The following is a 17,963-nucleotide window of genomic DNA, read 5'->3' on the forward strand; positions in this document are numbered from 1 at the left end:
TGTAAGTCTTACCTTCTGCTCAGGAATTTCTAAGCCTGTACTATAAACGAGGTCTAAATTCCAGCATCCTCTCCCTAGAAGGCAAGTCTGCTCCAAGCATTAATGACACTCCCTTCCTTCTGCTAGTAAACAACTGTGCTGCCTCCATATATCTGAGGCCTGTCACAAGACTCTCTCATTGTTTTTAAATTTTTCTTTCTATCCATAAGCGATTAAGCTTATAAATACTTTTCCCTTTTCTCCATCTCCCAGATTTTCTCAGCATCTAAAGTGACTCAGTGAGTGCGGTAAGTATTTAATAACTACTTCTTGGGTTGAATGAATGCAGAGCCACAGACCTATCTTGAACATTATTAAATATCACTAAATGCTTTGGTATTTCATCATGAAAATGGGGTAATGATATTTAATTCAGGAAGGTATTAGGAGGATTAGATATGATCAGTGAGGTATGTACTGGAAGAGGCACCCCTTCACAAGAAATGTCAATAATATTAATAACAAGATGTGGTTGAGTCAGAAACCACCTAGGTGTAGAGCAGCACTCATTTAGTGTGCCCTAGTGACATTCTTCAACAAGGGATGAAACTTTTGTTTGCTTATCTCTCATCTACACTTGAACTGCCCTCCTGTAGTTTTCTATTTATGGAAGGAAAAATAATCTCTTAATTTATTTAAGCTTTTGTTTTTTGTTGGGAGGGGCAAGAGAGGTAGCTTCTCGAACAAATGTGCAGATAGTTTTAATTTTTTCACTTTCCCACTTTGATCACTTTTTTTGCATAGTCATTGTATGGAGGGAAGGGGAACACTTTCCAGGGCCCTAGAGTGGTCTCTTGTCTAAGGCTCAGAAATGAATTGTCCAAGGAGACACATGTACTGACAAAGCAAGAGGCTTTTATTGGGAAGAGGAACCCAGGTGGAGAGCAGCAGGATAAGGGAACCCAGGAGAACTGCTTTGTTGCACTGCCTTTTTATGATGATGGGGTTAGTTTCTGGGTTGTTTCTGGCCATTCTGACTCACAGTTAATCCTTGTGGCACATGCAGTCCTCAGCCAAGATGGATTCCAGTGAGAAGGATTCTGGGAGGTGGTAGGACATGTGGTTTCTCCTTTTGACCTTTCCCAGATTCTTCCAGTTGCTGGTGGCTTGTTAGTTCCATGTTCCTTACCAGGACCTTCTATTGTAAAATAACTCATGCAAAGGGTTACCGTGGTGCCTGGCCAGGTTGGGTGGTTTCAGTCAGCATTTTCCCTAATAATTGCATTGGTTTGATTTTGACTTAATACTTAAAAACTCCTTTTACAACTTTTTTTTGTGTGTTTGAATGATTTCCTTATCAAGTTTAAATTAATAGGAAATACAGATCTAAATAAAATATTCTACCGAAGCATTTGAAATCTGTTCTCTGTTATTATTTTAGTCACTCAACACAGCATAATGAACTATACCGATGTCCTGGTCTAAAAAAAAAATTGCTAAAGATGACAGAGTTGGATCTGTCAAATTAGTTGTCATCATACTGAAAGACCAAAGCAGAAATACAAAGGCGTTTTGATTAGTATCTGATCATGGTGAAATTTCAGTCATGGAAGTATTTGACATGAGTGACCTGATCAATAATTTTGTTGTAATCTTTAAGACTACAGTGTGGTTCATTTTATAACAGATGACATTTTAATAGGCTCTGCATTCTTTGGGCTAAAAAAATTACCAGTTGCTAGAGGACTGTCAACTGCTCTCAATTAATATAGACTTTCAAACTTTTTTTTGGCTTAAAATGCTACAAATATTAGAGAGATTTTCTAGGAGATATTTGGCATACCAATGAGAGTTACCTGTATTGCATGTCGTGGTAATCCAGGTGTGTTCCACTTTAGCTGTTGGTCTGTGATGTGAAAAAAGCACAGAAAGTATTCTTTGGAAAAGTAAAGTTCTAATTTTATGCTGAAACTTTAAGTTCATAGCGATTTACTTTGGCTCATGTAACAGTTCATCAGCTAATGACAATCCGGGTGGAATTTTGATATTATTTTATTGGTGACATACACTCTGGAATTTTACCTTCTCGGTCATTCTGGAGAACTTAAATATGTGTAAATGTGTTAGTGGGGGCTTCCCAAGTGGCTCATATGATAAAGAATCTGCCTGTAATATAGGAAACCTGAGTTTGATCTCTGGGTTGGGAAGATCCCTTCCAGGATGAGTGGCCACCCACTCCAGTATTCTTGCCTGGGAAATCCTGTGGACAGAGGAGGCTGGTGGGCTACAGTCTGTGGTGTTGCAAAGAGTCAGATAAGACTGAGCACACATGCATGTATGTGTTAGTACTGCAAGGCCATACTAGATTTTTTTTAAGTTCAAGTAAACTGTGTATTCTAATCAAATTATTGTTTGTTCACTAGATGTATTAAATCGATTCACTAAATGTATTAAATCGATTTTTAAATTCATCGACTTATCCAGTGGTCATGATTAGTACTAGTGAATCTCTTAACTTGCATGGATTCCGTATTGCTAAGTGACCATATATTCTGGCTTATAGGGGATAGTACTGTCTTTGTAAAATTAAAGTATTAACACTGCCTCCTTTTGCTTTCAAAAATATTTTGGTTTGGAGTGATAAACTACATGATCACTCTACTTATACTGTCATAGAAGCCATAGTTTCATTGCCTTAATTTCATTGGGGAGGGGTAAAGCATTGTCTTTCTCTCCTCCCTAGAATAAATCCCTTTCATAGTTTTTTTCACACCTTTTACATTCTCTACATCCAAAGGCCATTTTACTTTGTTTCTGTGGATTCCAATGGAAGCTTGTATCTAAAGAATGCATTTATAAGAGAACTTTATAGAGATGATCAAAAATATTTTAAGACATAGTCAGTATATATTTTACTCTATTCCAGTGGAGCAGGAATCTTGACTCTTGTTCACCGTTGAATACTTAGCCTCTTGCACAGTGTTTGCTTATAACAGATTCAGTAGTGCTATTGAAGGAATATGCAATTTAAAACTTACCCATTTTTTAATTTGAGAAAACTGAAGTTTCTTCATATATACAATTTTCTTCCATAAAGATATGAAGACACGCCATGCCCCTGCTTGGAATCATTGGTTAGGAAAATATTTCTCAAACATTGTTCAAATAAAGATTACTTGACCTTTGGCCCAAAACTCAGGCTCCCAGCCTCTGCCCCTGAAAGTCTGGTTCAGTAAGTCTCAGGTGGCTTCAGGTATACAACAGGCATCATATCTAGAATCCTTTCCAAGTCCATGTCTTTGAGATCTTTGTTTCATTTTATTGTCAAAAGGACATTTGCTTGAATTCCTACTAGGCTGTCCATCTTTCTACAAAGTCTCTATTAATAAACTAATTATATAGAGAGTTTTAGACTGAAAAGAAACTGGGTTCCACCGCATAACTGGTCTTATCACTTCCTCTCTTTGGATACAAGTTTTCTCAACCTTAGAGTGACAAGGCTGAATGACAAGATCCCCTAGCCCTCTTTCAGCTCTATTATAAGGTAATTCTTGTCTTTGAAACCTGATAGATATCTGGCCAGGTAAAAAGTGCTCCATGAGACATTTTCAACAAAAAAGTGTTAAGTACTTTGTCTTTGTTGCTTCATTTATAAGAAATTAACTATGGACTAATTACAAACTGAAGAGATATTTTTAAACTTATAGGTTATTTAAGCACCATTCTTCATAAACAAACTTCTATACTAGTTTATTTGGGATTCCCTAAAAACATGTTTTGGGAACTGATTGATAACTTTTTATTTGAGGTTAAAAATGATTTCTTAACTCTTGATAATTGTATAGAACCCTCTACAGATAAGAAAAAAGTCCATTGCATTTGAGTAAATTTGCAGAAGTTAGAAAAGCCTCCCTACCCAAGTGTCCCTATTACTAAATTGTAAGCAAAATCAGAATTAATCTTTTTGGTAACTATGCCAAATATTGAATAGATTTCACAAAAAGGGGAGAGAAGGAGACTCTGGTGAATATACTCACAGAGATTCGTTCATCAAATTAGCCATATATGTCAGACTGGTATAAGCCAAATTATATATTTTTTTCCAGGAGTATAAATCAGATTAGATTAACTTTTTCTAGAATCAGAGGAAGAGAATAGATTGGGAAAGTTTTAAAGCTGGGAAGAAACCCGAGAAGGTCAAGACTTGATGAGCAGAAGGTTCCAAATACCTAAAGGTTGTTGCCAGTAAAAGTGGGAAGATGTTCGTGTCTGGTTGGTAAAGAAGCAACAGCAACATTCACTTATTTCAGAATTCTATCTTGGGCTGTTCCAGAAGTCAGATGGAAGAGTTCTGTGAAATAATGTGATAGGAGAAAGAAGGAAGAATTGTGTAATTGCAGTTTCTTTATACCAGACGAGCTTTCTGGTGGCATAGTCTTGAAGGTGTCATCACAGAAGTGGGTTTGATTTTCTGGTATCCTCATGTAATTGCCTAACACCCTACTTCTTCCTGTAAGGTGGATTCCACGTGAAGAATAATTATTATTGGTTTAATCCACATTAGCACCGATGTCTCATAGTGGATATTAATCAACTCAATTATCTCTTCAGGTGCAGGTATAAAGAGCAATGAACAGGCTGCAAAATGTTTTTGGAGATAAGCTTGTGATTTTGACACTTCAGGAATGGACAGAAAACGCGGGAAATACGTAGTGAACATTGAAGACCCTGGAAACCAGCCTGTGAGTATTGGTGGCACTGCTGTGTGTTCTGATAGTTCACAGGCTTGTTGCCAACAATAATACAACTCTAATTTTTTTTATCACAACCTAGTTCTTCCCCAAAAGGAATTCTTAATCAAAATCCTACATGAAAAACAGTTTTTAGCTATTCTATTACTACTTGTTAATTAGGAAACCTGTATTTTTTCTGTATATCAATATATGAATTATTAAGAAATTTATTTTAATTCTCACCAATCTAAGGTATTAGCAACTTGGGGGGTAACAATTTATTAAACTGTCCAAATAATTCTCTATAGTTATTGTAACTCAACTATAAGATGATGAATCTGTGGTTGATTGCATTAACAAATTATGTTTTTAAAATGTGATATATAGATTATTTTTGTATTAATTGCCTGGACTTTTAGTGTAATATGTAGATTTGTCAGAGCTCAAAAATTTCATATAGTAGAACATGATCCTTTGAAAGTTAGAACATGATTCTTTAAGTGAAGTCTTGGTGCAGGAAGCAAATCATCTAGCAAGTCCTTTAGTTAAAGACTTGCCTCTAGTTAACTACTTGTGAATTTATTTTTTAGTACAGAATTATATTCGAGGGAAATAGTAGAATTCAATTATATGCAATATTATTTGACTATTGCTTATGTTTTTAGAGAAATAACTTAGGACTGTATGTTTTGGGATTGCCTTTTATGAAACTTTGCCTCTGACTAGACTCCAGTGTTCTTGCCTGGAGAATCCCAGGGATGGGGGAGCCTGGTGGGCTGCCATCTATGGGGTCGCACAGAGTCGGACACTACTGAAGCGACTTAGCAGCAGCAGCAGCAGAGAGCCCTTGATACTGGAGACATATGGCAATGTGTTGAATGAAATCAATATCAGTTTGAATGGACAATTTTATTCTTTGAGGAAAAATATCTTTGTCCACCTGCACTAACAAGGAAGTTACAAGGCAGGGAAATTGTTCTCTTGATTCTAGATCAGCACTCTTTTCCCCTAAAGATGTTCTTCATGGCTCTTTGAGCCTTGCAACTATGTTATTAGGTCTTCACGGTGTCAAGATACTCAGATAAAAAGTTCCCTTTCCTAAGGAATTAATCATCTTGAAGATTTCTCTAGACAGTGATGAAATTTTTGAATAAAGAGAACGCATTTTCACCACTGAGTATCTCACATTACATCTGGATATTTGTACATAATGGTAGAAAAATTTTTTTCAATTGAGGTCCATTTTCACCAATGGATCAAAGGAGCAACTGATATCTACATAAAAAAAGAGAAAATTTAGGAGTTTGTTTTTCCTTCTTAGGGAACATGAAATGGTGACCTCTTTTGAGTTTTGAGCATAGAATTTAAAATTTTTTTCCATGAACATAGCTAATGCATTTTAGGTATGTGTAACGTAGATTATTGACTTCTACCAGGAGCTAATTTATAGCTCCCCAACTGCTCAAAATTTTAACTTTACTCTGCTGTCAGTGCACTTACCCCCCAATTTCCTTCTCTTAAATATTTTCGATTCTGATAAACTGGTCTGGCCAATGAATTTTTATTTAATTATAATAGTTCCAAAAATATTCAAATTCATCAGTCACAAACTGAATATCTGCAGAATAGTGATAGTAATAATATAGAGAAACACAAACTTTTACAAAATATAAATCTTTGTGATTTTCTCAAATTGCATATTTAAAAGCAGATAGGACTTTGTTAAGGTGCTTGTGTATATCGTATCTTCTCTTACTCTGTGTCACTGCATTGCTCTTCTCTTTATTTCTTTGGCACGATGTTGTACCTTTAGAAAAACAGAACGTGACTAATTTTTTTTATGTTCAAGTGTATTCCTTCTTGGCTCTAGCTAATCATAATAATACCCCATTTTATTCTTATAGCTGCTCAATGGCCAGTGTTTGCACACATACATATCTTGATTGTTTTAATGGAAATTAGAGATTGATTGAACTAGCAACATCAGTAGCATTTTAAATAACAATTTAGGATTGGTTAGGTAATCAATATAATTAGAGAGCACATTTAAATAATACTCTTGTTATCCTGTGAGAAAAAATTAAATAATTCTATAATATTTTTCAGCTATTACAAATTTACACAAACAATTTATACTCCCATAAGAATGTATCACAGATTGCTCTCCTTCTTTTTCTTAAAACCGTATCTGGATTTTTTTTTCTCTTAAACTCACTTCAAGAAAAACCTAACCACCAAAACCTTTCTTATTTGAACCCATCCTTTTAATTCATTTATTTAAAATAATTCAACACCTATTTAAAAGACTTAAAGAATGATATAATAAGCATGCTTTTACCAAACACCAAATTTAAGAAATAAGCCAGTACAGATATAGTTGAAGTCTTTTGTTTTTATAGTCTTTGAATGTATTTGACACATAGCATTGTAAGTTTAAGCTGAGCAGTGTGCTACTTTGATACTATACTGTATATGATCAACTATAGGTATCACTAAAGTAATATTTATCACATTACGTAATTATAGTACAAGCATATTGTTTGTATGCATTATTGTGTGTTTTAGATCACTACTTGTTGAAGGCTTGTGAAATATTTTGTTTGTATCTTCCCAACACCCTTCCCTTCCTCCTTTGTACTACCTGCCCCATGAAGACTCAGGTGAATATGCTTGTACCAAGCATTTTCCAGCTTCTAATCCTTATCGTATTTATCTGCATGTATGTTTCTCAAATTCAGGTCTATTGTGCTTCATCAAAGAAGCATAAGATCTGGTAAGAGTAAAACAATCATATAGAAACTAGAAAATGCATATTGAGAGATTCCTAAATGATTTGTCTTTCATGGACTGCCTAGTTCTGTTCAAAAAAGAGGATGGCATTAGTAATGTTAAGGCTACAGGACCCATTCTGGTATGAGGAATTTTAGTTAGTAGGTTGTGGATAGATGGGTACTGGTCTTATTAGACTTAGAAATCTTGGGTGCTAGAAACTGAATAATGTAACTGTGATATTGTTACATTATTATTAAAATAAAAATTTTATTTTAGAAAATAGTTATAGCTTTATAGAAAACTGCAAACATAGTACAGTTTTAAAGCAAATGAATAGAACAGTTTTCTAAACACAGAAAACGGCAAACAGAGAATTCCCACATACCTAGGATCCGATTTCCTCTATTTTTTCTTCCAGCTTTATTCAGATACAATTGACATACAGCACCACATAAGTTTAAGTTGTATGGCATAATGATTTGACCTACATGCGTGATTTAATGATTATTACAATTTGTTTAGTGATTATCCATCATCTCATATAGACAATTATATTTTTTTGTGATGAGATCTCTTAGGATTTGCTTTTTAACTTTCATATATAACATAGAGCAGAGTTAATTATATTAATCATATTTTATGTCTCATCCCTACTACTTATTTATCTTACAACTAGAAGTTTGTTCCTTTTTACTGCCTTCATCCAATTCTCCCTTCTCTCCATGGACCCCACCTCTGATAACCATTAATCTGACCTCTTTTTACTATGAGTTTTTCTGTTTGTTTTTGAAGTATAATTGACCTACATTACTATATTATTTCCTGTTATACAACATAGTGATTTGGTATTTCTATACATTTCAAAATAACCACCCCTTACGATATTACTCTATATACTGTGTATTTAATGACTATATTCCCTATACTGCACTTTTCATACCTGTGACTCATTTATTTTGCACCTGGACATTTGTACCTCGTCATCCCCCTCCCCTGTTTCCTTCAACAGTGTCTCCTATTATTATTATCTTACATTAATATGGTACATTGGTTACAATTAATGAACCAATATTGATACACTGTTATTTTTTAAAGTCCATATTTTATTCAGACTTTTTAGTTTTTATTTACTGCCCCTTTCTGTTCTTCTGCATTATTTATTTGTTCAATCATTTATATCAGTATGGACTCTCAGATATTTATTTTCTACTTTTAGTAGTAGTATAATCCAGTACTACTTTAAGTTTTTTTGCTCCAAATAGCTTTGGCTATTGAGAGCTCTTTCTGTTGATTCCTGTGTTACTTTGACATACTGGCATACACCTGTCATCATCATCATTATTATTTTTTGGTGAAGCATGGGAGGATTTCCTTAATCTCTGGTATTAAAAGATGCTCCAGGCTTATCTTGTAAATTTCCACCCCAGCCCTATCATTAGCCATTTCTGCAGAGATTCCTCATTTCTTTCACTAAGTAAGAGTGTGGGGTCGAACCCGAGATCTGGGTGCTTGTTCCTGCAAGTGTGTTGTTGCTTCTAGGTCCCCGCAGCTGACAAAGGAAGGAAATGTATGCATATATAGTGACCTGTGTATACAGGCATATCTATAAATACTTCTCTATGTAATCATCTATATTTGTATTTTATGAACATGAGTTTATACTGATAGCTCCAACTTTTTTTATTTTTGTATATTTATCTTGTATTTACTGACCTCATTAATTCACTTATTCTAACATTCTGTCTGTAGATTCTTTTGGATTTTCTATAAACACAATCATATCATTATTATTTTTTCAAGTTTTATAACTTTATTTTTGTTTTGCCAACAATGCACTGGCTAAGACCTCCAATGTTACATTGAATGGAAGTGGTGAAAGTGAATATCTTGTGTTATTCCCAAACTCAGGGGGAGAGCCTGAAATATTTCACAATTAATTATGATGTTAACTTGGGTTTTATGGAGCTACCCTTTGTTAATTATGGAAAAGTCTCTTCTATTACTAGTTTGCTCAGATATTTTGTAATTAATGTCAATGATTGTATAAAATAATTGAATGCAATCTTGTTTTGAGAGGTATAATATATTTATTTATTCCTCAGTCAGCTTTCAAATGATCTTCTTTGACCACATATGTCATAATATGTCACAACCTAACTTACATTTGTCAGAATTGTATTACTTTGGACATAAGATACAGTAGCATCTTATTTCTCCCCCTTCTTTTCTGTATACAGCCGTTACCGAACCTTACAAACTATGAAGCTCACGGTTCAGCATGTGGGCTTACAACATCAATTGATGTAACTGGTGATGCTGGTCCCAGTTTAACTGATGTCTGCACCAACACAGCGACCCTTGGATATTCAGAATTTCCAAACAGAGAATCTCCATATTGTCAGGTAATGTTTGGGGTGACACTGTTTCTCTGGGTTATGATATAATCCACAGAGAAGTGCTCTTGATTACATATTAGAGAAAAAAATTCAGTCAATTAACATTGTTCTTTTGCAAATCGACAACGTCCTCTGAACATGTCTTCACTGAGAAGAAATGAAATAGAGCTAGATTTATGGGGCTCTTAATTTAAAGAGCTAATGATCTTAATGGAAGGAAAAAACATATATAGAGTTTAGGGAAAATATATGGGGTTTCCCTGGTGACTCTGACAGTAAAGAATCTGCCTGCAGTGCAGGAGACTCGGTTTGATCCCTGGGTGGGGGAGACCCCCGGAGCAGGAAATGACTACCCACTCCAGTATTCTTCCCTGGAGAATCTCATGGACAGAGGAGCCTGGTAGGCTGTATAGTCCATGGGGTCACAAAGAGTTGGACACTAACTGAGTGACTAACACATTCATTTCACTTTTAGGGAAAATATATGTGTCAAAAAAAAAAAAGCAAAGTTTCGGGTTCCTTTGTTTGGAGGACTGACTAGGCGATGAGAGCAACGCACAGGCGGAGAATGATGTCGCAACCCTTGCTCGGTAGAAAGTGAAGTCCTGTGCTGAGGCCCTGGGGGCCTAGTCTGTGGGTGATCTGCCTTACTCTCCTTCCCTTCCTGCTTCTGGGCCTAACTGTGGTCCTTCTGTCAGCCTCCTGTCTCTGACCTCATGTGTTACCAACTTTGACTTAGAAACAATTTAGTACCACCTTGGTTTGGTGCCCAGAGGCAGATTTCCTGTATTCTTCACGCTGTTTCTAATGATTCTATTTTCTTCACCTAAAATCTGATGCCTGAGTCTTCCTTGATTCTACCCCTGACTCCAGGTGAAAACTTGATTTTTGACTGATTGATAACGCTGCCTGGCAGTTTGGCTCAATTCTTCTGACTCTGGATTATACCACTCCTCTAATTAACCCCGCTTTAGAAACAGTTTAGAAAGACTTTGATAAAATAAGAGGGTAAACTCTTGATGACAAGAGACATTGTGGAAGAAGGTTTCTGATAGGAATTATTTAGAGAATGGGCTTCCCTGACGGCTCAAAGGTAAAGAATCAGCCTGCAATGCAGGCAACACAGGAGATGGGGGTTCAATCCCTGGGTTAGAAGATTCCCTGGAGGAAATGGCAACTCACTCCAGTATTCTTGCCTGGAAGTCCCATGGACAGAGGAGCCTGGCGGGCTACAGTCCCTGGGGCTGCAAAGAGGTGGATACGACTGAACAACTAAACACTCATTTAGAGAATATATCTCTGATGACCTCAAACAAAGCAGTCCAATCAGAGAGCTGAAAATTATTTTAGATGCCTTTTCTTAACCACAGATGGAAAAACACTGTAGTCTAGGCAGTTGAGATTGTTTGTAAGAATTCACCCAGCTAGACAGTAGCAGTAAGAGCACTTGAACATAGGTCTGGGATTGAGTTTCGATTAATCTTGCTCCTCTTTTTAAAAATTTGAGCAAAAAATGAGGATAATTTTGCCTCTGAAATATAAATATTGTCCTTCCTCTCTTTCCCCTTTGATTTCCTTCTAAGGCCTAGATGACATGGGGCAGGAGGTTCTTTTAGTCATTGGACTCTCTTGGTTGGTGCCCCCAGATTTCCTTAGCCTTGGTACCCAGTGCCCTTGAGCTGTTTCTGACTGCCTAGTGGGTGTCACTCTCAACACTCAAATTGTGGTTTATTGCTTGACACAGTGTCTCATATTTTGGGACACTGAAGGGCTACCCTACATGCGCCAAAGACATATGCTCTCTGTTTCCTTTAGTGATCGTTTTCAGTCAAAAGGAAACGGATCAGAATGGGGTCATTAGTGAAATCAGAAGTATTTAAGTACTTAAACGAGTGTTAGGAAAATGTTACTCATACTGTTTTTTATTTACTATTTACAACAACCTTATTAAAGGGAATGAGGCTTTACATGTAAAGGGAAATTTCCAAATACCACCATCTATCCAGTAAAAGATTTATTAATATAATTTACAACTAAATCTGTTAGAGACCAATGGCTATGCCCTTAATTACTATAATACACTGCCTTATGCAAAAATCTTATTTGGAGGATGTTTCTTATTTTAATTTTCTCAATAACATTTGGAGGTAGATACTGTTATCCCCACTTTTGATATAAGGCAAATTGAAAATTAGGCAAGTTAAGAAATTTGCTCAGAATATTAATGGCATGGAAGTCCAATTCAAGACCTCCTTATCTCAAGGCTTACATATTTTATTCTGTGCAGTATTTTCTCTACAATAACAAAGAGAGAGAGAGTGATTACAAAGTATTTTACAGACATTAATCCCAATTCTAATGTTATTACATAGATTTTTATGGATGAAAGAATGTCAAAGAGGTAAGCATCTTACCCAATGAAAATAGCTTATGTCAGCACAAGCTGGATTTCAAGAAATGTTTTCAACTCTGAATTTCATGTTGCTATTACTAACCTGTATGAAGTTAGCTAGACTATTTGAAAAGCAATTAATTAATGCCTTTAAAATGGAAGGCTGCAAAGCAGACCTGTTTCTGACATCTGATTGGCCAAAGATGGGAGAAATTTTTATCAGGTGCTTTTGGGTCCCTCAGATTACTGAGCAGTCAGCTACACAACTATAGATACTTCTCTTGCTAGAGGGAGGAATAAAGTGTTTCTAAGATGACATTCATTATTTCTTTTAGTTTTAAGTATAGACGATGAAAAGGAAGCAGAGAGATCAGTGGATATTCCTTTATTCCTATTACAAAGACCAAGCCTTTCCTAAATGAAACCTTAAGCTTGAGCCAATATTTATAATATTACAGGCTACAAAGGTATTTTTTTGTTTATACATTCTTCCACTGAAGTAATCTATATATGAAAAGATTATCAGTGGCATAAATTTATCTTGCAACATTTGGTTTCAACTTCAGTAATGTTATTTAAATTCTTTCCAGATGACAAGAAATTTCTTCAGTGACTGGTCTCTGTGGAAAATATTCCTGGCTTCTCTCTTAGCTTCTGTGATAACAACAGCAATTGGAGTATTGATATTGAGTCTGGTATACAATGGGAAAAATAATAATCCCCAAATTGTTATACAACTACCTCAAAACCAGGGGACAGTGTCAACGACAACTGACTCAACCTCATCTACGATTTCTGAAACTACTGTTGGCACTAGTACAGTAGATTCTGCCACAACATCCACTTCCACTACCGTGACAACAACCACTGTGCCCACATCAACAGAAACTACCAGTGTGACAGCCACTGACTCAACAGACAGCACATTAGCGACAGCCACCACTTCCTCGGAACCAGTCACAACAGTGACTGCTAGTATTACCACTGAGGCTACAACCACAACCACCACTGCATCGCCCGCATCTGCCGAAACAACAACCGTAACAGTTGTAACTACAACAGCTGAACCAACTACCACAACTAGTCCCACCACAACCACTGAGACTACAACCTCAACAACCTCCACTGCTGCTCCCACATCTACTGAAGCTACAACAAGCACAGTTGCCACCACTTCAGCGGAACCAACTACTGCAACAACCACCACCACGACTACTGCTGCTACAACCACAACCACCACCACTGCCGCTCCCACATCTACTGAAAGTACCACCACCACAGTTGCCACCACTTCAGCTGAACCAGCTACAACAACTGCCACCACTACCACTGAGGCTACAACCACAAGCACCACCACTGCCGCTCCCACATCTACTGAAAGTACCACCACCACAGTTGCCACCACTTCAGCTGAACCAGCTACAACAACTGCCACCACTACCACTGAGCCTACAACCACAACCACCACCACTGCCGCTCCCACATCTACTGAAACTACAACCACCACAGTTGCCACCACTTCATCAGAAGCAGCTACAACAACTGAAACCACTACCACCGAGGCTACAACCACAACCACCACCACTGCCGCTCCCACATCTACTGAAACTACAACCACCACAGTTGCCACCACTTCAGATGAACCAACTACTGCAACTGACACCACTACCACTGAGGCTACAACCATAACCACTACCACTATTGCTCCCACATCTACTGAAAGTACAATGACCACAGTTACCACCACTTCACCTGAACCAACTACTACAACAACTGCCACCACTACCACTGAGGCTACAACCACAACCACCACCACTGCTGCTCCCACATCTACTGAAACTACAACCACCACAGTTGCCACCACTTCATCAGAAGCAGCTACAACAACTGAAACCACTACCACCGAGGCTACAACCACAACCACCACCACTGCCGCTCCCACATCTACTGAAAGTACCACCACCACAGTTGCCACCACTTCATCAGAATCAGCTACCACAACTGTCACCACTACCACTGAGGCTACAACCACAACCACTACCACTGTTGCTCCCACATCTCTTGAAAGTACCACTACCACCGTTGCCACCACTTCAGATGAAGCAACTACCACAGCAACTGACACCCCTACCACTGAGGCTACAACCACAGCAACCACCACTGCTGCTCCCACATCTACTGAAAGTACCACCACCACAGTTGCCACCACTTCATCAGAACCAGCTACCACAACTGCCACCACTACCACCGAGGCTACAACCACAACCACCACCACTGTTGCTCCCACATCTACAGAAGGTACCACCACCACAGTTGCCACCACTTCAGATGAACCAACTACTGCAACTGCCACCACTACCACTGAGGCTACAACCACAACCACTACCACTGTTGCTCCCACATCTACTGAAACTACAACCACCACAGTTGCGACCACTTCATCAGAAGCAGCTACAACAACTGAAACCACTACCACCGAGGCTACAACCACAACCACCACCACTGCCGCTCCCACATCTACTGAAAGTACCACCACCACAGTTGTCACCACTTCAGCTGAACCAGCTACAACAACTGAAACCACTACCACCGAGGCTACAACCACAACCACCACCACTGCCGCTCCCACTTCTGAAAGTACCACCACCACAGTTGCCACCACTTCAGATGAACCAACTACCACAGCAGCTGACACCCCCACCACTGAGGCTACAACCACAACCACCACCACTGCCGCTCCCACATCTACAGAAGGTACCACCACCACAGTTGCCACCACTTCAGATGAACCAACTACTGCAACTGACACCACTACCACTGAGGCTACAACCATAACCACTACCACTATTGCTCCCACACCTACTGAAAGTACAATGACCACAGTTACCACCACTTCATCTGAACCAACTACTACAACAACTGCCACCACTACCACTGAGGCTACAACCACAACCACTACCACTGTTGCTCCCACATCTACTGAAAGTACCACCACCACAGTTGCCACCACTTCATCTGAACCAGCTACAACAACTGAAACCACTACCACCGAGGATATAACCACAAGCACCACCACTGCCGCTCCCATGTCTACTGAAAGTACCACCACCACAGTTGCCACCACTTCAGCTGAACAAACTACCACAACAACTGACACCACTACCACTGAGGCTACAACCATAACCACCACCACTGCTGCTCCCATATCTACTGAAACTACAACCACCACAGTTGCGACCACTTCATCAGAAGCAGCTACAACAACTGAAACCACTACCACCGAGGCTACAACCACAACCACCACCACTGCCGCTCCCACATCTACTGAAACTACAACCACCACAGTTGCCACCACTTCAGATGAACCAACTACCACAGCAACTGACACCCCTACCGCTGAGGCTACAACCACAACCACCACCACTGCCGCTCCCACTTCTGAAAGTACCACCACCACAGTTGCCACCACTTCAGATGAAGCAACTACCACAGCAGCTGACACCCCTACCACTGAGGCTACAACCACAACCACCACTGCCGCTCCCACTTCTCCTGAAAGTACCACCACCACAGTTGCCACCACTTCATCAGAACCAGCTACCACAACTGTCACCACTACCACTGAGGCTACAACCACAACCACCACCACTGCCGCTCCCACATCTACTGAAACTACAACCACCACAGTTGCCACCACTTCAGATGAACCAACTACCACAGCAGCTGACACCCCCACCACTGAGGCTACAACCACAGAAACCACCACTGCCACTCCCACATCTACTGAAAGTACCACCACCACAGTTGCCACCACTTCAGATGAACCAACTACTGCAACAGTGTCCAGCACCACCAATGAGTTTCAACCACAACAGACACCACTGGGACCTCCGCTTAATCCACAGCTATGGTAGCGTCTGCCATTTAAACTTAGTGTACTACCACAACACCTACCAGTACTACCACTGAAGCTACAACCACAGCCACCACCAACCAGTATCCTTGTCCAACTTCTGCTGAAAACACAGCCACAGCAACAACCACCTTCTGTTTTGAACCCACCAGGAAAACTCTTAGCACCATCTTGAACCTTACCCTGTCACCGTATCTCCAAGCATTTCCCTTACTGAGGGCATTACCACAGCTGCAATTAGTATATTAATTGCACTTAGTGTCCGTGAGTACCTGATTCATATTAACCAGATAGTGACCAGTTAAGATCCAGAGTTCTGTACCTCTTTCTGAATCTTCTCTTATTATAATACTTTACAAGTTCAGCCCTTTCTGTTCACAATAGTATACCCTCCTACTCAGCTGAAGCTACAACGGCACAAATCATTCAAAAATTTCAACTCAAGTTGAACTATTTTCATTTGAAATGAACCTACACTATCAGCTTACCAGAATCTCTAGACACTGTTCTTTGCTATTCCATGATTTTACACTACCACAATCGCTACCTCTGTCTCAGCAAGTGAATCTAGTCTGCTTTCTGACATAATGTAAGCATTATATTCAATTCTCTTTGCCACCTCCTCAATTAAAATAAAGTCAACACAGATGTTACCAACTCAGCTGACTTTCTAATTACAGCACCATAATGACCTCAGCTGAAATAATAATCTCCATAACCTTGTAATATAAACAATACCTGTTAATAGAAAATGTAACCACAGTTAAGTGATTTACTATCATAGTAGAGTTAGCAATTTCACTGCCCCTTCAAATGAGTTCATAGCCACAACATTGCATCAACAATATATGCTGGCTACAATGTCTACTGAACTTTTGCTGTAGGGACCACCACATCAATTAACCCTACAGTCATACTATCATTTCTTCATACAGTCACTTCTTCATTTCTCCAACAGCGCCATTCATAGTGTATGTATTACTACAACATACGATTCTCACTAAACCCTTTATTACCCTACTGGCTGAATCTATAAGCACTGTAACTTCTACTGATATTGCACTCAAAGCTATCCATTACTTATTCATCTGAACCAATGCTGCCTCTATTTATAGTAAATCTACTAATTCACATCACATCCACTTGACATAAATAGAAAATTCATAATGACCCCTTCCATTGGAACTCTAATTAGGATGCTTGGAAATGAAATCCTAATGTCTACTGTCATTGTTCTCATACCAGAAACTATAGTATTAGTACCATAGATGATTCTAACGTCAGTAACTGCCTGCATGTAACTACAGTGGCCAAAACAACCACTTCTAAAACAAGATTACTTAATGACAAATTCAACTGTTATTAAAATGATAGTGAATTTTATCCTGAAAACATTTAGATTTAACAATGCTATATATTAGACCTGACCATTTAATGTGGATAGCTTCTACTTTGTGAGGTTTTAGATAACACAATTTTCATACAAAGTAAATCCAATCCATTTATTTCTGTTGGTAAACTGTTATGATTAAATAAAAATTTGCCAAATGTGAATACAGTCTTTTATTATTCCAAAGTTTTAGTCTTTAACACACAAATTCCATATATAATAGGGAAAACACAGACTATATTGTAAGGGTGTAATAAATATACATTTACACATTACAACATTTTTTTAGATTGTGCCAACACCGTTTTCATTTCATTTTCTCTTTAAATCATTTTGATGTATAAGTAATATTTTAAATGTGTCATCACTATTTTTACTTACTAATTTT

At 38.3% G+C, this 17,963-nt stretch overlaps 1 protein-coding gene across 1 annotated transcript; it reads left to right on the forward strand.

Moving 5' to 3' along the window:
- The first annotated feature begins 4,317 nt into the window (after positions 1-4,317).
- On the forward strand, positions 4,318-16,186 carry DYNAP (dynactin associated protein). Its single transcript, XM_055559311.1, has 4 exons — positions 4,318-4,436; positions 4,591-4,721; positions 9,722-9,886; positions 12,863-16,186. The coding sequence occupies exons 2-4, from the start codon at positions 4,665-4,667 to the stop codon at positions 16,184-16,186; spliced, it is 3,546 nt and encodes a 1,181-aa protein (XP_055415286.1). The 5' UTR covers positions 4,318-4,436; positions 4,591-4,664.
- The last annotated feature ends 1,777 nt before the right edge of the window (positions 16,187-17,963 follow it).

The sequence above is a fragment of the Bubalus kerabau genome, chromosome 21 (assembly GCF_029407905.1).
Source record: "Bubalus kerabau isolate K-KA32 ecotype Philippines breed swamp buffalo chromosome 21, PCC_UOA_SB_1v2, whole genome shotgun sequence".
Classification (NCBI taxonomy): domain Eukaryota; kingdom Metazoa; phylum Chordata; class Mammalia; order Artiodactyla; family Bovidae; genus Bubalus; species Bubalus kerabau.